Here is a 25,763-nt window from a genome sequence, read left to right on the forward strand (position 1 = left end):
TGGCAACAAAAAATACGTTTGAAAGAGTGACCGGTTTACAAGATAACAAAGAAAATATGAAAAGTAAAGAAATACAAGGAGATACGAGATAGGCTAGGAACAAAAGATTGGACGAAGAGCTAAAACAGGCTCATAAAATGAAAGGGAACAGATATATAAAGGCTTGATTAATGTTTACAGGGGTACAAAATAATACAACCGAGAAAAAAAGGGAAAGAACATTGGCGGAGAGCCAAAATAGAGGTAGTTCGAAGAAGAAGCAATTAGATGTATAATTTTGCCTTGTCGCAGTCGTACTATAACATATAATTATCATATTACACAAATATAAAAGGGACAAGTGTACTTTTTTAATTTTACGTCATTATACTTCTTATATTATAAAGGGTTATCTGTTCAGAGAGAAAAAAAATGATTATTTATTCAAAATCAATTTTGAAAAACCCATACACAATTGAAATATTTTCCAAGCGTTTTCACACATGTTTACAGCTTTGTAGCGCAGAAGGTTATGGTTTTACAACGATATGTTAAAAAAAAAAATGTATAAATTAGAATAAATGAGTGGCCAACCCAATCTGTGTGGGACGACGCCAAGAAATTAATTAATCAAATGTGTGACTTTGACTGCTTTGCAGATATTATAACTATCAACTTGGTAGCACGTACACAACGCGAAGGTTGTATATTTCTTTTCTTTTGGTCCTTCGGTGCCATTCATGACGGTTTTCACCGATTTGAATGCGATGGACACGGGTATTTGAGTTCGAGTATAAGGGTTCGTTATCGCGTATGCCACGGTCGTCCTAAAACAGTATGGATGTATTTGTGTATAAACATTCAGTCGTACGTGTGAACCCTCAAACCCGAATTGTCGTTAAACTGGCGTGTGTTGACACCCTTCCTGTTTGTCCTACAGGACTAGGCAGTATAGTATTCCAGATAAAATAGATTTCTGATATCAAAGCGTGTAAATTTTCAAAGGTCGACTAAGCCTCGCTAACGAGAGTCCAGCTATCCTCTAAGTCGAATCCCAACAGGACGGATGAAGAGTGTTACACAAAGATACGCCGGCTATTGTTAAACGGGGGTCAGATCGTTAAATTCAACAACTTTTGTCCATTGTGCATTTCCATAGTCAGCGTTAAACCAATTTTTTAAAAAATATCAAACTTTTATTATTCAATTTTCACTCCAACTGATTCGATATTTGTGTCCCGTCTAGCAACTACCGTGGACACTCGAATAAAACGATCAATATTTTATTTACGGTCACGTTAATAAGGATTGAGCTGGCGATTCAATTATATGGACGTGGAGTTTTCTATAAAAGTATCAAAAAGCAATTGTGATTTGATTTTTAAACATTTTTTTTATGTATCTGTCCGTATTTGAAAACAGAACAGTCGGTTAAAATACAAGTTTTTTTTTGAGTTCATTAAAAAACTTTGACTGTATATAATACAAAACAATACCTTTTCACTTCCACATCGACTATACAATCAATTTTTTTAGTAAATTAAAAAAAAAATACTTTTCGAATAAATAAACTTAAGACTTTAATTTGTTTGTACAAACTCCAAGCTTCTTAGTTGTAGCTCCCCTCGGTATAGCGTATTCTGTTAGTAAACCCAATGGATGTTTTTTTTTTTTTTACTGGTCATTATATTTTAAAACAAAGTTGGTTATCTGCGAAATCTAGTGAAATTTAGTTATGGTTAATTATAATTATGATGGTTTATTTTTCGATGAACTAATAGTTTCTTGTCTTTTGCGGTCATAAATATTAGAAGCTTTTGGTATAAATAATTTTTGTGGATATTTTAATCCGTTGTTAGTGTATTTATATTAGTCCTTGGTCATCTCGTAATACATAATTTATCGTTTATCGGTTTGGAAATACGATCGATTAGTCTAAAATGTTTGTTAAGGTTTGATGGGAGTCTGATATTGGTTTAATGCATAGAAAATATTCATGCATGATTATTAAAATTATTATATTATTTATGAATTAAGAGGAACGGTTCTGTGTTATAGAAACAGTAAACGAGAAATGCATTATGTAAATTTAAATCACTATTAGCGTCTGAACAGTATCAAGAAGTGATTTTTAATAATTAACTGACGGATCTTTGGCAATATTGGTCGGTTTAGAGTAAACGTTTTTACTCTATGCGTTATAATATGAGCGCTTTCCATTTAATTTTATGGCACACAATAATGATATTTACCGTGGGGCGATTATAAAACAATTTCTGATAAACGTAGCCATCGTTTTAGGACGAGTCGCTGAAAAGGGTTACCTCAGATATTGTTGGTCGAACCGTTTGCCCAATCCTGGATTTAATCCGCAGCCCGAGCGATTCGGGATTAACCGAAGTCCGGTCTGAGACACAAAGGACCGGGAATAATATTAATTTAAAGACTATGCGACAGCCGGGTATGATCAATACAAAAATACCTCAAAAGACGACTATTAATTTCCGTTTATCGCGTGTAATCCGGTTAGGTTCAATGGCGCGTTTAAATCGCACATATAATTATGATGAGGCGACGAACAAATGAAGTTACATTTAAAAGGAATCGATTCCATGTGAGAGCGCAAAGTATTCTACATCGGAGACCAGGCTGGTCTATTATAAAGTCTCACCGGTCGTCGTGGCTTCAATTTGCGGTCGCATAAGAACCATCCTTCCGGTCATTACGACCGCAAAACCGTAATGACCTATAAATATATAACCCCACAACGGTAACGAGAATATTTTATCTGAGAATTTTTTCTCACTCGTTTTGTAACCGAATTCATAACAACACCTTAAAAGTAAACCCGTTTTAATCGTCTTTAACTACAACCTGAACCACCCAATCTGTATTGAGTTAAATGCTAAATTAATTTGATGTAGATAAATGTAGGGGAAAGGTGGGTAAAGCGGCCACCTTAAGGGAATTTATCGACTCAAACTTAGATTTTTTATTTTTTTTCGTCTACTTACTATGGGAATGTATACTTTGACTTGTTGGACATCATTGTTTGCAATTATAATTATATTTTAGCTAATTTAGTTAATTTTTTTTTAATTACATATGAAACTGGCCACTTTGTCCACCCACATAGGGTAAATTGGCCATGCTATGTCCACTTTGCCCAATAGTAGATGATTTTTATTTTTAACCAGAACATATTGTCGTATTATTTCCTAAAGTAACTTTTCTATTTTAACTGAATCAAAACACAATATTTTTCATCAAATCTTTTAATAAATTCAATCAACAAAATCATACACAAATACAAATCTTTTTCTATAAAACATGTAAATAATAATTATTATTATTACAAGTATTTGTAGTCAACATTGCAAAATTCGTTTTATAATAATAATAAAAAATAATCTACTTATAATAACTTGAACGTAAATGGAAAATAATTAGTTCTTTCCCCATTTTATAGTTATTATTTTAACTACTGGGTAAATCATTTAGCAACTGTTAAATTCAACAAAAGTTGATTTTATTGTATCCACAAATATGCGTTGTCCAATAAAAAAAAAGATCAAAGTAGTTGAGTGGATAAAATAATTAATTACATTTTTTAAACGTAACTGTTACCTTACATCAGCTAGGCGCAAAATGGTTTTTCTGTTATCACTCATCAACGGCGTATCTTATTATCATTTATGATTTATCAATCAATAATAATGATAATAATAAACATAATATGGAAAAAGAACTGAATAGCTGATAACTTAATAACAGAAATATACGACGTGGCCACTTGACCCGCTGTGGCCACTCTGTACACCCTTCTGCTATTTTTATTTAAACAAGTAAAATTCAAATTTATAGTCCTGTATGTGAAATCGTTTCAAATTATAGTCTATTTTCTAAAGCTATTTTCTTATGTTTCAAGACTCAGGTAGAGCCTAATAATAATTAGACTCATGGTAGATCCAACAATAATCTATGATGTTGAAATACATTTTTTGTAAAACAAGAACTTCCATTAACTTCTATTTTATGAAATGGGGATAACTTTTAAAATGTCTGTACCTTTCGGGTACTACTTGTGATCTATAGACTTACTACATACAGAAATCGGTTCAGCGGCTTATAAGATAACTCGTGGGTCCAGACACAAAAAAAAAAAAACATATCGTTGTAAAAACAATACCTTCTTAGCTCCGCATTGGAGCTAAATGTATAAATGCACACATGCCTTATAACGGTAACGTAATATTGTGTATCGCGTAGAAAATCTGTACCGACATTAATACGAGTACCACTTTTCCGGTTTCATTAAGTTTCAAACCTATTGTTAATACATAAAGTGTTGAAGCTTAACAACATCCTTGTTGATGTATTTAAATAATACAAAGGAAAATATATAATAATATGTTGTTTTCCGTAACGCATTTTATATGTGTATCGTATTCCTTGCAAGCAACAGGGGTTCGTTGTTGTCAATCGCAGAGGTTCGATTATTGGAATCCAATGGCTTTTAAATTAAATCGTTGACAGAAATGTAAGTGATTATCTGTAGGAGAACTTTTGGACGGGCCACATCAAATGTCACCCAGATAAGTGACATACCGCATTTTCAATATTGTCGTGGTCGACTTAACTCTTTGCTTTGGTTGGAACTCGAAGGCAATGTTATCTCAAAAAACACTGAAAATATAGTTTTTCTTTTTGGCCTTTTTTTCTATTACCTATGTTTAATTTACATAATATTTTTTACACGCCTAATAAAATGATGCACGCACTACAATTGTTATTAGCTTAGTGAAAACTTTATTTTTATTGAACTTTTTCTTTTTGTTCTTGTCGACTTAGTTTAAAAAAAAAACAGGCTGCTAACATTAATTTTGTATTTATGTACCTACTTAACCATTGTATTCAATTATTATTATTATATCAAATGGAAAAAAAAAACGTTAAGCCAAAAATCTTAGTGGATAAAACTACATTAGATCAATAAAAATCGTCTGCTTGATTGCACCATATTATTATTTGCATGGGCTGAATGTCACATTTTTTTTTAATAATGTAATTTGAATTTTTATTATATTTCTTATTATTTATACATAAATACTTTTGCCCTTCATTGTAATTATTATTTTATAATGGAAAAAATAAATACATGAAACCAGAAATTAATATATTAGATTCGTTAAACAATTTCCTCATCGACGTGCACTAAGTTTTTTATGTTATCCATTAATAAAAATAGAATACTTTTTGTTTCTTTTTTGTACAGTTAAACTGTTATTTATTGTTATAGAAATCGGTTTATTGTTTACCAATGTTTGTCAATGTAGAAATTTTGTTAGCAAAACCGTAGGAAATTAGTCGGTATCAGATTACTACACCATTGTCAAATGGGTTGACGTGTACTAAGTAAAAACCTCAATTAAAGCCAAATTTATTTTTTCAAAAATAATTTACAGCAAATCAAAATTTCCCTAAAAACGTTTTTTTTTAGTCTAGTCTTGTTTGGTTGTATAAGTATTAATATTTATTTTACAAACAAATATACGTTTGAAAGATTGTTGTAAACATTCGAAACGGTTTTTATAATGTAATCAAAACTAAAGTAAACAGTTAAAGCCGTTGCAGTTTTACGGTAAAAGAAACATTTCCTTTAAATAACGTCTTCGTTAGAAAGGTTACATCTGTGAAGTATCTGTTCCTAATTTATCATTGAAAGTGATTGCTTATTTATTTTGAAAATTTAAAGTAAACCTTATTACGGGAAAAAAGTTTGTTAAAAGCCCCTATGATACCTATACGAGTAATTGAGTTTTATTTTTACAAAACATTTGGTATTTCTTTTTTTTTATTATGGTTTTCAAAGAAACTAAAACTCATGACATGATATCGCCGCCCCGGTAGAACAATGACGCAACTGCAATAATTACTGATACAATGTTGCGATGTTGCACCGGATTTATCTAATAAATAACTGATATTTCCACGACGATGCAACTGCCCTCTGACAGTCCAGAACAGAAGATATCTTCTCTAAATCGTGCTTCTACCTTAAACACATTGAAGCATTTAATCCATGTATACCTAATTTTGCAATTGCCTCATTGTTCTACCGGGGCGGCGATATATAAAGACAGAATTGGTAATCCTAGATTATATTTTTGTTACAGTAGAACTTATTTGGTCGCTTCAGTTATATTATGTGACTATATTATTTGTCTATATTCAGAAGGATTCTGCGTGAAAAAGTCTGAAGGTCAAACTAATAATAAGTCATTTGGATATAGTGTAATTTAATTATTCGCTTAAATAAAGAATATCTCTGTCTTTTAACAAACGTAAAATTATTAATTGCCAATATCAAATTAAATAATTCTATAAAAACATCAAATATATGTATTATGTAAATAACAAGGACAGCCAAAAAAAAAAACAATATCTAAAACCCTCCAAATACAAAAAAAAAAAACAGTAAAATAAACACAACACTATTTTCATCGACAGAAACGAATTGTTTACATCTAAGGCATTATTCGTCTGATCAGACTAACATTTGGTGTGGCGGATTGTGTGTTTTAGTGCTATTGAATTGTGTAGTGGTCACAAAAAAACTGAACGGGTCAATTGGACAGGAGCAAAAATAAATATTTAGGAATGGGACGGGTTTATTTTTACTCATCGCTTTATCACTTATACGGGTTATTTGTACATTTCCGTTCGTGATCATTTAACCGAACGGTTTCTGTCCAAAAAAATAATTCATTGTTCGTTATTCTTTGTTTAGGATCTCCGTTTTGGTGTTTGCTGGACATTGTGCCGATCAAAAATGAAAAAAGAGAAGTGGTCTTGTTCTTGGCCTCGCATAAAGACATCACTCATACGAAAATGGCGGAAATGCACGTGGGCATGGACTACGACCCAGGTAAAATCAACATCAATAAATAGTCCCGGAGTTTAGTGTTTACAATAAAAAATCCCTCGAGGTTTCTCCATAAATAGTGTAGTGCTAAGATAACAAAGGTAGATAATATGTCAATTTTCACATTGACTTTTTACCAGCAATGCTATTTCTTGCGACAAACTATAGAGTACCTAAATTATTCAAGTATTTTTTCTGTAGAGAAAATTATTTAAGTCACTTGCCGAACTTGGTGAATAATAATAGTTTTTAGAACTAACTCCGATGTCCTTTTTTTTTTTTTTTTTATAATAAACAGATTTCATAATAAAATAAAGGGTATTATTGATTGTAGATTACTTATACATTGTATTTTATATAGCGATAAAAAGTCTTGAAAAACAAAATATGAATGCAGAAAATCAAGTATAATGCATGGATTATTAAAATAAGCTAAAATGTACGGATGAGTTTAAAAATCAATTATGTATAATCAAGGTCGAGCTTGTGCACAGATAATATCATTAAAATAAAATAATTACCAACTTTAATTACTTATTAATTTCTTTCTTAATTTTTTATTATCAAAAAGTTTACTTAATCGCGGTAACCATAGAAACTACAACTGTAGGCAAAACCAATTATCATTAATAACACACCACTAGAGCATCATTTTAATTAACAAAATTCTATTGGATTCATAAGTATGTTTTAACAAAACTTAGTGACCCAGTAGGTAAAACTCATATAATAATAATAACTCGATTGATACAATGATGTATTATTGTATAAGAATCATCAATGTGAATAACAAATTATTATGCTTCGCTTTAGACTGAGATTGTTAAGGACTAAAATACATTTACTAGGGTCATTTAAAAAAAATATATATATATATTTTTACCGAGACACAATGGTACGTTGAACGAAGGCGTTCTTATTGAAAAGAATCCTTTCAATAAAAAAGTATCATTAATATTTAGGTTATAAATGTGATTTTACCAAAATAATATTATTATTTTTTTTATGGTTGATTGAATTTCCTAATTATTAAAATGTCTTATTTATACACTACTAGTTTTCTCGTATTTTTTCTCAATCTAAGATAATTTTAATTAATTTCTAAGATTTCTAATCGTTTATATCATATTGTAGTGGGGTTTGTTGATATGTTTAGCCTACCACATATGCTTATAACAAACATAAAAGGTGATGATAGGTTTAGATAACTTCGAATTTTCACAAACACTATTGTTTTAACTAGGTGTATAATAAGCGTCTTATTTTAAGTCTTTTAGTTACTAAGTACAATAGTATCTAAATTCAAGATATCTACAAATAAATGTATTAAAAAACTAAAATTCAATAAAACTATGACAAAATTTAATATTAAAATTTGATATATATTTTTTTGTAGACAATTTTTCTATTTGTTTTTGTTTTGTTTGTAATTTTGGATTTTAAAAGAGAATTTTAACTATGAATAACCCTTAATAGATATTCATTTGTTGTTGTTTTATAATTTGTATTTTTATTTGTGATTTATCGATTTATTAATAATTGGTTAGTTAGTAAGTTATAATTAAAAATAGTACAGTAAATTAATTGAGATTAGAGAAGACCACTAGGTTATTATTGTTGAAATTGCCTATTTAAACTCATGCAGCTTATTAATTATTCTATAATGTTAATAGTGTATGCTATAATTACAGGTACTAATAAAGAAAATAATATGAATTAAAATTAACACAAACATTATCAGTTTTATTTCGAAGTTTTTTTTAACTTTTAAGCATTTATTATAAACGTTAAAAATATAAAATGTTGGCTTTCAAAATGCATTTTTGAGTGTAGTACTCATAATTTATGCTTATCAATTATCATAATAAATTAATTACAGTAAAATGTTTGATAATATCTTTTTGGATTATGTACAGCTTTTTTTTTCAATTTACTCGATATTTTCCCTATTGCACTTGTGTATAAAATAGCTTATAGTATTATAATCGTGTATCAATCATTCTATTATTATAGTTATAAATCATAGCTTATATATACATTTATTTATGATGGTGCAGTGGTTAGCACTTGAGTCTTCACGCGTAATAATGACATACCTTCAAACCCCATTTTCATAATAAATTCTTTGACGTGACACTTTTTCAACTGTTAACTTTAAACTTTTTGATTAATGAACATTGAACCTCCCTAAGTGTGTTAACGGAAAATTAGTTTGTTGGTAAATATTTGCCTTAGGTAAGAAATTTTGTCCTTTTGTTCTGAGAATAAGTACCTTAATTAAATACCTTTAATATAATTATTATATTCTTAATGATCCGGTTAAGTAGTCTTACTGATTTTAAAATACTATTTTTGAAGATAAATTTTTTAGTCTCGTTAGTTAAAGGTTCCATTAAAGATGCATAGGGTCATAAGTTCCTCGTCAATAATGAACAAGTTAAAATTGAATTACGAGGAAAGGAATTTTTTAAGTGTTCTTGTCTTGAGTTATTTTTATACATTAATACAATAATAATTTAGAGATTATAATCGACTAAAGTATGTATATAATGTATTGAGAAATTAGATATTTTTTTTAATTTACTAAAAACCCTGCGAAGCTAATAACGGTTTTTTTTTAATAGGTGGTTTGTTGTTTAACAAGGGCAAGGGTAATCATGAAAAACCCAAAAACCTTTTACCGTAAAATTGTTAACTGGAACAATCTAAAATATGAATATAATGGAAACATTGTACACTGTCTAATGTATTATCAAATTGTTAACGATAATGGATATTTTATATTTTGTCAACGAGTTTTAATAAGGGTATGTATATTGTATTCTGGAACCTAGTTTATTATACTGCCTTTTATAAAAAAATTATCGAAGTATATTAAATTGAATATTATTAAGTTCACTAAGTGTATTTGTTTACCAGTCTTATTAAAATAAATAGGTAGTCAAAATTATTTTGAAGTAATCTAGTGTTTCATAAATAAGCGTATCACAACAAGAACCCTCTACTTTGTTTCGTATAAAAAATGGCTAAGTAAAAAAAATATATTCTTATCACTATAAAGTTGTTATGTCATATTGTATTAGGCCAAGTTTAGTAAGCCGAAAATATTACCCAATAATGTAATTATTCGCTTGGCGAGAATATTTTTACAGGGATATAGAATTGTCAGGTTAACAGTTAGTAGTTTTTGTAATTATTTTGTGTCACTAAACCTATGATATACATTATTTCGCCTAGTAAATAATAATTACACTTTGGGGTAATATTTTTTATTTACTTATCTTAAGTTAAAGTAATATGATAGTATCATAACTGTGGAGGTGTTTAATTGTGATATTATATAGACTATAGTGCCAAACTATAATTTTTCAGCTCTTAATAATATTTTTTTTAAATAAAAATAACATTGATGGTGTAAATTTTAAAATGTTGAGTAATTTACTTTGTAGAGTTAGTGGAATTAATTAAAAATAGATAATGTTTGTTATGCGCATTGACAGAGTATCCGTTAGGTATGTACTTATATGTGTCGTAACTCAGGTTCGATATGTTTTATTGGGCACCGGAGAGTATGTGGAATATATAAAAGTGACCCAATTGCACAATTTCAAATTTGTACGATAAACCGTTTGGACATAAAACGGAGTTCGCACCTGTAAAAAATGGATAGGTCAGTTGAGTATAATATATTATACAGTTGAAGTGAGTACATGGACAATAGTTTCTTTACATAAATTCCAAGTTACTATTACCGAATTATATTGTTATGTTTTAAAATGTTTTTTAGACGTTTCTAAACTCGAACAAACTCGGCACAATAAATTGTCATGAATGATGTGCAAAGATTTTTAAACAAATATTGTATTAGTAACGCGTTTTAACTTAGATGTACTATTAATTAAAATGTATTAAAATAAAAGACACAACTTACAACGTTTCAATGGGAAAAAAAAAACTTAAAATTAATTACGCTTATTATTATTATTTAAGGAGCAAGGCTTCAATTAAAGTTTAAGTGAAATGTAGAATTCAATTATTATTTACTATTTAGAGTCTCACTACTATTTACTATTCAGAGTTTGTTCCCATTTAGGTGTGATCGAATTTAAATATTGCAAATTTATATTTTTGCTTGATCTAAATTAGTTGTTCATCAAATTTCGTAACCTAACCCGTATTAAAGTATTGAAAAATCCGAGTTGCAAACGGATCGCCGCGATAGGACTTTAGTGAGTTCGTGCAATGAACAACGTTGCTGTTATCTTACAAAGTCAGACACTGCACTGTATTTAACTGCTGCCAGAATAAGATGATGTTCAACTCGAACAAGTAGAAGTAGCTGTATGGATATAAAACCACGTGATTAATTTCTCAATACAAATTTAATTTGGAGACCTGTACAAAAGTTTGAATACAACTATTGAGAACTTTCAGCAATATGCCACTTAGGGAATACATACAGTGCTTTATCATCCATGGCGTCTCACGTGTGAATAATATTTCATTATTATTTCGATTTGTGGAGGTGGTGGTATTGCTTAAACCCAACTTGAATTATTACCCTTTAATGTCAAAACATTTCCCTATAGTGCAAAATATATTATTTTGTACGATAATCTCTGGACAATATTTACCACACAATGTTGAGAATACAACAAATAATTGTACAATGAAAATTGTTTAACTAAATATGTAAGTAATAATCATCATGTGTATAATAATGTGCAAATATAAAATAGCGAGAATGAAAATAATATAATAATAATTGCTTATTAGTATTCGTTTTAAAGCTGGATTTCGGTGTCTACATTCTTTTGGAATACTTAAATCTCTTAGATTTTTATTTTTAATAAGTTATCTTTGTAGTGCTAATTGAATATATTTTTTTATTTAAAATTCTTTTACACGGAACAAAGTAGAAAAATATGTTTAATAATAAAGATAATCTATACCTTTTAAACAATATACTACTATATATATATATATATATATATATATATATATATATTTAGAGCTCATGATACAAATTCGGTATTGTATTCTATACTATAGTGTTGATTGTTAAATAAGCAAAATCAATTTGCGAATGTTTGCAGAGCTTGAAAAGAGACGGTAAAATCCATACTTCAAAAACTGATTCACGACGTGTTAACGTAGTTTACACTGTAGAAACGTTAACTCAAGTAAAGCGTCAATAAAACCGAAGTTCACCGGAGAAAAGTTTCCTTTGCATAAATTATCGATAATTTAATACAGTTAATTGATGCGCAAAAACGAAGGCAAACGCATCCAACACAAATTAGAATTCTATCCAATTACAAATTTCCATTTAAGTAATAACGTTATCTGCTTAATCGAATGACTTTTGGTACTATATGGATATTTCGAATTTGATTATCTATAGTACAAAATGCTTTTTTTTATTTTTAGGATTTGACATTCTCAAGATAATGCGTTTATGTAAATGATTCATGTGTTTCAATTATTTGGCTGTTATACAAAACGTATGAATTTACATGCAACTTTTCGGTTACCTATATATTATATTAACTTTTATACTACAGTTTATCCGAGTAGATAAATCCATTAAAATGTCCAAAAATATTTGTTCGTTTTCTCGTTTATTTGTTTTATTGAACAGCCGGTATCTCGTTTGTATAAAGTCTATTTTAAGTAAGCCATTTTTCAAATTTAATCGCATTCTTAAGAAAATAATTACTATAACTTGCTTCTTTCATTCGGTTATTACATTTCTTGACTAAAACATAAAATTATTTTTATGGCTTTTATACATTTTGTTCTACACAACCGTAAAAGATATCATTATTCATACAGTAGTTAACTATTTGATAACCATAACTTTGAGTATGTTTTTTTTAAACTGTTTTTGGTAAAAATAATTACCATACAAATAATGTTGGGATATATATTGTAAGACTTATTTAAAAAAAAAGGACTAGTAATGGGTTACATCCAAAAAATGAACGTATTGTCGGTTATCTCACAGCTACCACGTGTCAATACTTTTTGTTGGTGCGTATCCAAGTTTTTCAAAAGCGCTGTACTTATTTCAATAAACATCAAGCTTTGTTAGCCTAATCATGTAAAAATAAAAATCACAATTTAATTTTTGTTATTGATCTAATTTGTAACGTTTTTTTTTTTATTATAAAGATAATAAAAAGTTCTTTCTGTACTGTTAAAGTAAATTACTAATATATTAGGAAATACGCAACAAAAGTTAGTACTGAGAGAATCTCCTACAATTAAACAGTAGCCGATTTTTTACCCTTATTTACCTAATCGTGTACATTTGTTTTCGTAAGAGGCTTATAGCAATAGTTTTATGTTACTATATCGGATGACTTTGCAAATCGTTGATTTCGCTTGTATCTTCTGTAAAAAATGTCTACATATTTTCTGAATCTTTATTTTATTGGAAACAAAAATAATATATTTTGTAATTTCACACGCGACGATTTATGTATGAATTACTGTTCACATTTGTGTAAACGAAATTGTTTTTCTTGTTTCTTTAGAATCTAGTTCCTGGTTCCGACAGTGTTTCTATACATGAAATCGTTTTCAAAGGTTTATCCGATCAAAAACAGTTGCTGCTCTGGTAAATTGCCAACCATAGCTACTATTTGTAACAGTTCGAAAGTCTACACCACTATACAAAAACAATATGATTCAGACTACGAGTAAATGCATAAGTCCTTAACACACGTTATCCGTGCGGGAGCTTAGATTTATTATTGGATGGTATTCCGCCATAATAGAGAACATATTAAGTGGTATTTGAAGTGTGTCTAATAAAATAATTGAAATAATCAAATGCACCATGGATTTATTTTTTTTTTTAACGGAACGGATGTCATAAATTTTAAATTATTACCGGATTGAAACTGACGGAATAATGGATTTAACCAGGAATACAAAAGCAGCTTAAATAATAAATGGATTTCGTAGACAAATCTATTGCAAACCTTTTATACATGTGCCACACGTTGCTTCTTACTCTGTCTGACAGCTGACGTCACAAGTTATCCGCATTATTTTTAGAACAAATTAACCTAATTTCAAACTTGCCATTGAACATTTTCTCGTAGGTAGGTCATTGCTTCGCTGACGTGGTTTTCTTGTTGAATGTTTTCATTGTTATATTTCATAATTAAAAGATTACAAAAAACACGATTTATGGTTCTCCTTCAGTTATTTTCAAATTAGTTCACATTGTCACTTTGCATAATTAATACGCTAGTCACGGATGTATCCAAATACGGATAGAACTAATAAATGATGTGCTCGTGTACGCATAATCCGCACAAAGAAAACCGTATTATCTATTGAGAGCCCTTAACAGACAACCGATGTGACGACACAATTTTATGTAATATATACTATACGATTATTAAGTAGTTTATGCTAAAAAACAATAATTGTTGACAATCAGACCAACTTGCTGAGTACCCGTATACGCTATACACAAGGAATGTTTTTTTTCTCTACTTATATACCACACCACTGCAGCTGATACAATATTACGAATAACGTACCCATTATTTGCAGAAAAAAGTAATATTGTCTACAAAAAAAAAATTGTCTTTGAAGTTATTTGTATTTTAAAAATTATAAACGTCAAAACACCTCTCCTCTCTCTAGGTTTCAAAATAGTTTGATCAGTGGTGCGTCGCACAGTGGTCTGAAACGCCAATTTAGGCGGCCAAAAGTATTATTTTTAAAAGCATGATAAGAATTTTTTTTTTTAGCCATTTTTTTCTCTATATTTTTATGAGGCTTAATGTGAAATTTCGAGACTAAAAGTTGACGTGGTAATGCTAAAAAGCTATTTAAAGAACATAGTTCTAAAATTTGCCTGTTTTTTCTGCCATTATTATTCATTTTAAACTAATAATTATTGTCCACATGGGTTTTTTTTTTAAATAAAAAATATGTTATAACAGAGATTTAAGGGAACATAAAATATTGTATGTTCTATGTAATATTGTACTTACTTCTAAATCGCAAATCTATCTATTACCTACCTTACTAAATGTTTTAATCAAAAACCTCTTTAAATATAGTATTAAAGATTTAAAACGGTTTTTTTCAATCACATTTGAACAGCGGAGTGGAAAAAGGATAACATTTCAAAAAAACGAAAAATAAACTGAGTTAGCTTAGTTTACCTGAAAGGTAAACTCAATGTATTATGAGCGTATAGGGGATAATATTCCGTTGAAACTTCATTTATAAATTATAAAAGAAATAAACAGTTTTCTTTAATTTTCCGAAAGTTGGGTGTTGAGAAATATTATCCCTTTTCCACTAACTGTTCATTTCTTTCAAGTACTGATATTGTTTACGTTTTTAATAAACTTACGACTGCATAACCTTTTTATAGTGCATTCATGTCGATATTAACCCAGTAATACATTTCATAATTATTATAACATTACTCGAATAAACGTACAACATGGCAAACCAGCGGAAAATCACATTAATGTATTAGTTGAACATGAATTATTGATGGGTTATAAATAAATTAAACCGTGTAGTTCCGTGAGCTATCTGTTAATTGCTCGATGGTCCAATAACGGCATTTGTATTTATACATTATTCATCGTTTGTTTTCAATAGACGAATAATAAGTTATTTACTGTGATCGTATATCATACAATTATTGTAAAAGATAACTAAAAAAGAACCATTTTATATTTGATTGTGTTGAGATATAAACTAAAATACATTATACACATATTATTTGGTTTGTATCAAATATCAGTATAAATGTTAACATTTAAATAGCGTCTAATTAGCTTATTCGTCCTAAATTACATTCAATGTTTTTTTTTATTTTAGCATAAGAAATTGAGTTCATTTCAATAATAATTGTTTACCTTTATAAGAAAAAGCGTTGCGAATTGATCAGACATTTGTATACGGTGTTATTTATACACTTAAGTATACTGAGTCATGTTATGATTTTTTCACGTCATTCAAATTTAAACATATGACTTTTGGCTCACCCTGTATATATATAAGGTTAAAGTACTAGGTAAGGTTAAGTTAGTGTATTTAATGTGTTTAGATAGGTAAAGTACAGGCAAAAAGTAGGCAAAGTATGTAATTAAGATGATGACATTGCCAATTTTAAATACAATACTGTTATTAGTTGATAAACTAACTAATAAGTAAATGAACTAGTTAATACCTCGTTATACCAAATATTATATAGATGCATAAATATTTAAAACCTCAAACAATAAATGATAAATATTTAATTATTTAACTTAGTAAAGAATAAAAAATCAAATTGGAATTTAATAATTCAGGTTTTTTCTAATACAGATATTTCTGTCTCCAATTTATACCCACTGCCGCAGTACTAAAACTACACAACTTTATCTGAATCCAAAAATAATGGTATTTTAGAGACATTTTATTTATATTGTCCATTTTAAACAGAACTTTTACTAAAGGCAATTCCACAAAACCGATTCATCATTGTCTATCAGAGTATGTTGTCATCTGTCAAAAAATATGTCACAACTTTAAATTACTCGCGATGAGACATTAAAAATATGTTTCTTAAGCTTTATTACGGAAACTTTGTTTTTATATAAATAATTTCTACTTATTGTATTTTGTGTAAAATTACAAAATATTATCACAATTATATGGTCTTGTTGTCTTGAGCTACTATACATTTTAATATATATTCATTTTCTTTTTGTTATTAAAGAGGAAGCCGAACCCGAAGAACCAGAACCTACCAGCAATGCATACGGAAGACGAAGAAGCAGAGCTGTACTTTACCAGTTGTCGGGTCACTATAAGAGTGATAAACCAAAACCCAAGCTTAAATTAAACAACGTGAGCTCATATTTTATTTGTATTAAACATCATTAGAAAATTAAGACAGAATCCGTACGTGGCGTGTTGTGTTGCTTTTGATTATCATAATACATCATTTTCTTGACAGTATTTTATCTCTATTGTATGAAAGTCTCTACAATTTCCAAAGGTTCTGTTGTTCTAAAGAAACAGGTCTACAATAGTTTAAACTTTAAATCGCCATACTGTGACTTTGACGGAAGATATAGGCGAGCTGCTCCTATTGTGTAATCGCGGCTTTGATAGTTTTTCTGATAAATTAGAAACGTTAATAGCCTTAATCAATGAATACACCACCTGACCTAGATCCGAGTTTGAAAATAATTTCTATTTAAAGCTTATGTTCGGTTTCTGACAAAGCTCACCTCTAGTTTTGAATGAGACGATACTTTAAATGACTTTCCGGAAGTTTTTTGATAATTTTCTTCGGTAGTTCGCAGCGCAAAGATATTTTATTACCAAAGAAAATTATCAAAAAACTTCCGGAAAGCCATTTAAAGTATCGACTCATTCAAAACTAGAGGTGAGCTCTGTTAGAAACCGAACATAAGCTTTAATTATAAATTATTTTCAAACTAGAAATCTAGGTCAGGTGTATTCATTGGTTAAGACTATTAACGTTTTCTAATTTATCAGAAAAAGCCGCGAATAAACAACAGGAGCAACTCGCCTATGTCTTCCATCAAACTAATATATATGAATTAAAGCTTCGTAAAAACATTTCATGGCGAAGTATTAAACATAAGAATATTTTTAGTTTTCTTAGTCAGCATTAAAACGAAAAAACTTTGTATTAAGTTTACTGAATCAAACCATCGACGTTGGTAAACTTCGCCTTCACCTTATGGTTATATACCATAAAGTTATATACATGTTTTTTATTATTTAAATTTCGTTTTTATTATATTGTACGCTTTATAACATAAAATTCATAAATATATAATGCAGCTTATAAATCATGCAAAAAAAAAAAATAATAATAACTTAATTGCGTTGGATTTTTTACTTTACATCCAGTTCAGAGTCGAACTTTGTATTTTGAAATAATTGTATTCGTGTATACCGGAAAGTTTTTTCAAGTGTACAAAGTATAATTTATCGAATTAGGTAGGAACCTTAATTTTCCGCCGAGTATTATATTTCCACTTCATAAAACGCAACGACAACGCACTAAAACCGTTGTAAATAAATATTTTTTTTAAGTAGCTCAATTCTGTGAACATAATTTCAAAGAACTGTGTTTTGGTAATTTCTGAATTTAAAAAAATTATAATAATTTAACAAACCAAACCAGCGTTAGCGTGAGCCATTCCCTCGGTTGACATAATTTTTGGTATATTTTAACTCTCTTCAAAATAAATGAAATAAATCAACTAACGATAAAAAGTCAATTGCAAATGAATTAAAATAATTTGTATAAATTGAATTTTTTTACGTTTAGCGTTTATTTGTTTGTTTATTTATTTTAATATATTACATTAAAACTAGTCTAGTTCAAATATTGAAGGCGTTCTCTCAGCTCTGTATTCTAGTTTATTAAAATAATCTTATATAAAGTCAGATAAAGTTAAATAGTTTTGTTTGAGCGCTTCTCATGTTAGTATTTTTATTCATTGGTGAGGTCATATAAGAATGTGTGTAAGAGTTGAGAAAATAACTATACATTTTATTTGGAGAAATATTGAATGATATTAATAAGAAAGTTTCGAAAAGAGAAAACACAAAATGATGTAAGTGGAATATTTTTCTGATATTAAAAAAGTAGGAAGCAAGTTGTTTTGTCATAGGTACTGACTTCATTTTATTCACTATAAGTATAAAAGTAAATATGCGTTATGAAATCGTATGTCCTATAATATTCTCACGAATTTCATAACACTGTAATCTCTGTCTCGTTAAATCCTAATATGGTTTTAGATTTTGCGAATTTTATTCTTTTTCTAAATCACTTCTTAAGTTTAAAAAAAAAAAAGAAAGTATTTTGCTATTTACAGTGTGTCGTGTATACTTATTTTTTTTTTTATAAAATATGTACATTTTTTTATATAAGCCAGCATAGTGAGGGGTCTAAGTCAGCTCTAATGGTAATATTGTTCCATTAAATAAGAGTCTGAGCTGCCTGAACTGGGTAGAAGTACATAACCTAAACGGGATTGAGGATTATTTAATGTTGGCACGTGTCTTACACGTAACGTCTCATCAGAGATGAATAAATAAATTAAAAATAATCAAATCATAAATAAATAAAAAAAAAAACCTATTTTATATTTTACGCTATCCCTTTCCCCCCTTTTTTTTGCGCTCCCGCAACGAATAACACATGCCTATATTTGCTCCAGCTAACTTTCGAGCTTACTAGTGTAATTTAAGGGCGTTTTTTGTAAAATTTGCACAAAAATGTTCATCTCGCGTTTGTGCTTCGTTTGAGCCATCGTACGTCAGGATCCGTCCACAGTCCAACAAAACCGACTTAAAAGTTAGCGTCAACTAATATTTCATAAAAAGGACAAAATGAATACACTCGTCATTTTAATACTGGGCTTTATCACAAGTTTAAATTGCTTTGTGGCTCTGAAACTACTGTATCGTTATTTTGTTCCCCTTGTGTTTGTTTTGGAGGTGAGATAACTCGGAGTAAAGACTGGTGTAAAAGATTTGATACGTCTTTTAGCAAAATTAATAAACATGAAAATTCGTTTAAACATCAACAAAATGAGGAAAATTTCAAAGTTTTGGGAACTATTGACATAATAAGTCAAATTGTGATAGTGGTTATAAATTAGGGATTAAACGTCATAATGAGCAAGTTTCTAAAAATCGAGATAATTTAGAAAAAATTTTAAATTGTGTAAATTACAAGTTTACCGAACATTTTCCGAAGTCTATTGTTTTTAAAAGTATTTCATATTTATACGTTTTTTTCTCAAATAAATAGATTATACATCATTTTGGGTTATGGTTTTCTAATTTTTTATCCCACTCCTGTGTCAAATCACCACGAGCCGCCACTGTATATATTTGATACATAATATAGATAAACAGTAACGCTTGGATTTCTTTGATTCTCTTTTGTGCGGATCTTTGTATACGATATAGTAGGAGTACCCACATTTCTTCAGCTCTCTCTCTCTCTCATACATATATATATATATATATATTTGATTTGATTATGATATCTAAATAGATGTGTTGTGTATGTTGGCGTTATAACGTCGCCGTTAAAATTAAAATGGCTTGTAATTCTGCGTGCGATGATTCGTTTTCACTGACATTTTACGTTCGCACGAAAGTCCACTGCATCTGCCGTATAATACTCTTAGTACAAATTACAAAATGTATTCAAACGTACGATATCCTGTTTGACAGTGTGGTCTTGTACAATAGATGCATCCACAGAGCAGAGATCCGCAGAGTCAAGGTGTTATAGATTTTATGAAAATTTCCTTATTGATACTATCGTTGATTATAAACATTAGAATATGTACCCGAATCATAACGGGCGTAAGGCACTCTCCCTTAGTATCCGGGTATCGATTGAGTCTACTAGTTTCTACATTATGGGTAACCTAGTGATTAAAGCGCGTAATACAATAATAATTCCGGATAAATAATCCACTCCGTATCATACACATGTGTACGCTCTTATTGATCGCCCCTTTGAATTTTATTCAATGATTTTGTATACGATTGTGTATATTACCGTGGTGTATAGCTATAGTGCTCATTTCTATTAACCGTTATTGAGTCACCGCGAGCGCTTTGAGAACACACGTACAAGATAAATACACGCGGTAATTCCACATATAATCTCATCGAGCGCATTAGGCTTTCCAATACGCTGAAAACCGACACACGACGACACACATCACATGAATAACTTAAGCTGCAGACATCCAAATTGCGTTATAATCATCGGTGTGATTCACTTTTAGTTAGACACTGCGTTTGAATGGACATCCGCCGGGCTTATAATGGTCGATAATTATTGTATCACAGTTTTGCGCACATAACCGACGTACACCGTGGTGCAGTTGTGTCCATATTATTATTTTCTAAAATTAATTAATTAAGTTGTCAAATTCGGAAGTGCGCCATATTATACTATGTATACAGCATACTGTCTAGGTTTATTTTGTTTTTTTTTTGAGAGTTGTGTTTTAAATGTCAAAACACGGCCAAGGCGCTAAACTATTGTTGCCGACGGGTTTGAAGTGGCATTTATCATGTCGATGTTCACCTGGAACGTCACTGTCACGATCAAGTTCAGTTCTAGAAATTCGAATAATGTCTGCTTTGGTCGTTTTTGTTATGATGAGATTTCACGTAACAGCTGCATTATGTATTATTCAATCTTCACAAGGCCATATGTAAGATGATACTGTTTTATTCGTGATTTTCTATCGTTATTGTTCACTATAAGGGAAATCCCAATAGATTTACCAATACATTTGACGTTATACAATATAGAAAATAGCTGTAAAGGTTAGCTCCAAATAATACACGCGAATATAGTGAAGTAGTTGATCATTTAATCACATTAAAATTAACGTTGAATAGTTTCTAAAATATAATTTCAAAAGTCTCGAACTTGATATTAAATTAATAATCAACTTAATTTTTATGTGATAAATATATTCTGACACGTGTGCAGAATATTCTAACATGATAACCCGCTACGAGTACCGTCTTGTTAAGGTTATTCTTTTAAGTCTTATTATTTGAAAAAAAACAATTCTAGATATTCCAAGAAGTTTTGTGATTCTTAATATTTATGTCTCGAATAAAAATATTAAATTACTTTGAAAGTACGAATACTATAATAGTTTTATAACTTCTGTTTTTAGTCTTTATTTAAAGAATATCAAAAGCTAAAAGCTTATAGTGGTACAAAAACAATTTTTTTTTTAACCGTATTAAATACTTATGTATTCATGAATATTTTGTTAATTAAATAAAGAGATTTAATTGTACAAAAAATTTGTAATAGAACAAAACTATTGTTAGCTAAACAAAAAAAATTACTTTTACACCACGAAGGACAGTTATGAAGGGTAGAATAACTCTGTAAAAATACAATTCGCCTGTTTTTAGACCAATAGGTACTACACCATTATTGGAATATTCAGCTACGGGTTTTAAAGATTTTCACCCGGAAAAAAACCCTCGTTGAATCTGTGCTTAACTCTGGCCAGAATAAAATGTACAGTCATTTTTATTTGGTATTTGTCAGTTTCTACTCGTATAAAACTTAAGATTATTACTTTGCAGTTGATACGCGCCAATTGCGATGATCAAAATATAAGAAATATCTAATTCGACATTTTATACCTAACAATAAAAAAAAAAACTTTTTTTGAAATATTATTATAACATATTTTATGGCAACTTAGAAGAATACGTTAAGTGCAGTTGATGCGTGACTACATTAAATTTCCAAGTTTTGTGTTTTCCAATTCTGTAAGTTCTCGGCGTAACTTCTAGCTTCTTACATCTGTATACCTTACAGATACCGATTTACTTTACGATGACAAATTCGATCGTGTTTGGGTAATGTCGAACCATCTATTTCGACGAAGCAAAAAGTTAAAAAGACAAAAAATGCTCGTACTTTTGAAACACCAAAAAGATTCGTTACGGTCTAAAAGGAATTTTCATCTTCCAAAAGCACCATTATGTAATAAAAATATAAATTGCGTTTACTATCGTTCATTTTGATATTGTTTGTTACAACAGTCATCAATTGTCGAGTAATATTATAATTTTACTGTATTAATAGACAGTAGTAGGAGCTCACTATAAGTAAGACAAGAGGTACCCTCTTCATATGAGTCGTTCATGTGAGTCGTAAATTAAAAGTACACCATTTATGATCAACTAATTATTTCGGATTACTAGGTAAATAGTATGTGTTTCGCAGTTAGTATGGTGTTTTTAAAAGTTATCAGCAACAGAAAAATAGTAAAATGAACAACGAGCGTAAACTTTATTGACTAAATAAAGTAAGTAGAAAATCAATAAGGATATTGAAGTGGCGAACATTTGAAGAGGTCGATTGTGTATGGATTTTGATTCGTTCTGCTTAACTATCAAAATACTTTTTTTTAAAGGTAGGTACTTGGTTTTCGTATAACTCCAACGCGTTACCAAGAATCCTGTTTATCATATCAACGGTCAGATTAAATAGAGAAATACAAATTGAATGGAAAAAGTAAAAACGCCTTTAACAATTATTTTAAACAGTCAAATTACTTTTTATATTTGCCTTTCAAGTAATTTATTTTCAAAAAAAAGTTTGATCGATTGTAGAATGTTTTTTTTATCGCCAACTCGATTGCACGGACATATTTGAATACTATAAAATGTAAATTTGGCGTTCGAATGTTTACCGAAATCCCGCGAGAGGTTAAACGAATTTAAATTCGGCTTTATATTGTGTTCACCGTATAGTGTTTTCACTATAAGTGTATACTATATTCCCAAGAGATATATATTTAAATGCCATTGTTATATAAATAACAATTTTTAATTATAATGATAATTAGTCCCCGAATGGTTTTTTGGCCAGCTCTTTGACAGTCACATACAAGGTTCGTGATATTCTGCTGATAAGTGTAAATTAAAAATGATTCTCCTGATTTTTATTTTTGTAACAGAATGGAATTTTCTTTTACCTTGTATTTGTGTTGTTCTAGTAGTCTATTAAACTCAGCCAACCTGCCGCTCGGTTTTCATGCCATCAATTTCCAGTTTTCAGTGTTTGTTTTCTATTAAGTCATACAGACCTTGTTCCATTGCAATAGTTATACCTCAGAAACACTATCTACACAAAATGAGGTGCGTAAAACTATAAAACGAAAAATTGTAGTTTAATGGTTTTCTGAGAAACGGAACGTATCTAGGTAAGCCTACAATGCATGTCGTTTATGATTGTTTCATTTCCTACGTGGTTAATCTTTGAATTTGCTGTTAACAATATTCCGAATGCAAAGGATAAACCGTAGCCTTATTCATTTAGACATCTAACTTTTGACCCAGCTGGTGCGTATTTCATTTCCTCTGATGCTCACTCAACAAGTGATATAATACAACAGTCAAACAAGCATAATATGACAACAATATAATATATACAACACAACGCTGTAGGCTAAAAAAACAATATTGTTTTTTATGTGTTATTTGTTTAAAAAAAACATTATTAGTCTTCTGCTAAATGTATAAGCAGACATAAAAAACCTAAACATTGACTACGGTCAATGTTTAATTTTCTCTTTTTGTTTGTGTTATCCTAAGTACAAAAATTGTTGACTACAGATTTTTGAGATAATTTTATACGTTATGTCCGAATTTAAATCGAACGTTAGGGCTTATTTTCAAATCTCAAGCCTTAAAACTTCACCTAGTAAAGCATAATAAAGAAAAAGTGATATGATATTATTTTGATTTGTCAACGTTTATCGGTAGTATTATGTCTAATACAAATTTGGAACTAATTCGAGTAATTTCAAAAAAGTTATAGAGCACCGTGTTTTAATTTAAAAAATATGTTATTTGTTTGGCTATTTAATTTTAAAAAGGAAGTGCTGAATTTTTTAATTTTTGGGCTGTTATAATACCTTTCAGGTACGATTTCTGGTCTATAAAGTTGCTTCAGGAAAATGTTCATATTTTATTCGAGCACCACAGTATTAACAATTTTTAACATATGAGGCGCCTAGAATACAAAGGGTATAAGTGACATTTTTACAAAATCTGAGTCAAGTCTACAGCTAAACTACAAATTGTCCATTTTATTTGGCGGTAAATATATATGAATCATCATTTGCTAGCAAAACACCTAACTCACAAACGAAAACGCCATATAGATGTAAACTTTGAGTTTGATAAAATGTCACTTATACCCCTTGTGTTCTAGGTGCCTTATATAATATATCGTTTTATATTTAGAGTTATAGACATTTTGGCGGTATTGATAAATTATTGAATCTCGTACAGGTATCGAATTTGAATACTTATTGTTTGAAAAAATAAGTACTTTTATAGTCTACTAAGACCTCCGATATTTGATTAAATTACTTAAAATAACAATATAAATTTGTAAAAACAAATACAATTGAACCTCTCAATACAATTTTTATTTTCGAAAAATATTTATATAACATACATATTATAAACAAAAATAAAAATACATATGAAAATGTGTTTGCTCTACGCAGCAAAGAGTCGTCGTTTTTTGTGAAAGGAATGTTTTAGTAAAAACATTACGGCCATTATTATTTATGTATTCATCAAACACACACTGTTTTGTTTTTATTACGAATTTGTTTGACAATTGAATAGTTCAAAGTTCATAATCGTATAAAATACTGCTAAAAGTAAAAATGTATGTGTATAAATATTTCATGTAGTACATTTATATGAAAACAAAACAACATTTTCTTATCTTTTTTACTAAAAGTTTTTTTTTTTGGTTTTAAGGGTCATTTTTTCATTTTTTTTAAAACTAAAAATCAATTGGTCAAGCAGATAAAAAAAAAATTCACTTACACGCATAAGTCTTTAATGTGCAGTCTTATGCGATTAAGAGTTTAATCTATTCAGAAGGCTTAATCGAAGTGTCATTATTGTGTTGATAGCAAAAAACTACATTACGCATAAGCTATGATTTTAAACATGATTTTGCTACCTCGTTTTGGACCTAATTAAATTTAAACTGTGGCCAGGTATTGAGCACTTTGCGAAGGATGCGGGCTAACATTGGTGGGATGTGCCAAACCTTTGTGTAAACCTTTATGGAGGTGCAGAATTGGTTTTCCTTACTCGTGAATTCTCAGCTCACGTTATTGTTTCGAAAAACGGCGTACAATGGGGGTAGAGCGATTTATAACATAAACTTAAGATCTTTTGAAAACGGCTTTCCGTCCCCGCGCTTCTGTGCCAGTTATCTTGTCACTTGCGCACC

General features: G+C 29.5%; 1 protein-coding gene across 3 annotated transcripts in view; it reads left to right on the forward strand.

Annotated features, from left to right (window-relative positions):
- The window catches only part of LOC126838408 (potassium voltage-gated channel subfamily H member 8), a 127,511-nt gene that overhangs the window by 69,106 nt on the left and 32,642 nt on the right, over positions 1–25,763 (forward strand). For all 3 annotated transcript variants that reach the window (XM_050572801.1, XM_050572803.1, XM_050572802.1), the window contains exons 4-5: positions 6,770–6,907; positions 16,653–16,783. In XM_050572801.1, coding sequence (XP_050428758.1) covers positions 6,770–6,907; positions 16,653–16,783 — 269 coding nt within the window. The remainder of the gene's footprint in view (positions 1–6,769; positions 6,908–16,652; positions 16,784–25,763) is intronic.

The sequence above is a fragment of the Adelges cooleyi genome, unplaced genomic scaffold, assembly GCF_023614345.1.
Source record: "Adelges cooleyi isolate 19-005CV unplaced genomic scaffold, UGA_ACOO_1.1 ACOO_flye_CR_arks_rails_tigmint_CR_PRNA_30, whole genome shotgun sequence".
NCBI lineage: Eukaryota > Metazoa > Arthropoda > Insecta > Hemiptera > Adelgidae > Adelges > Adelges cooleyi.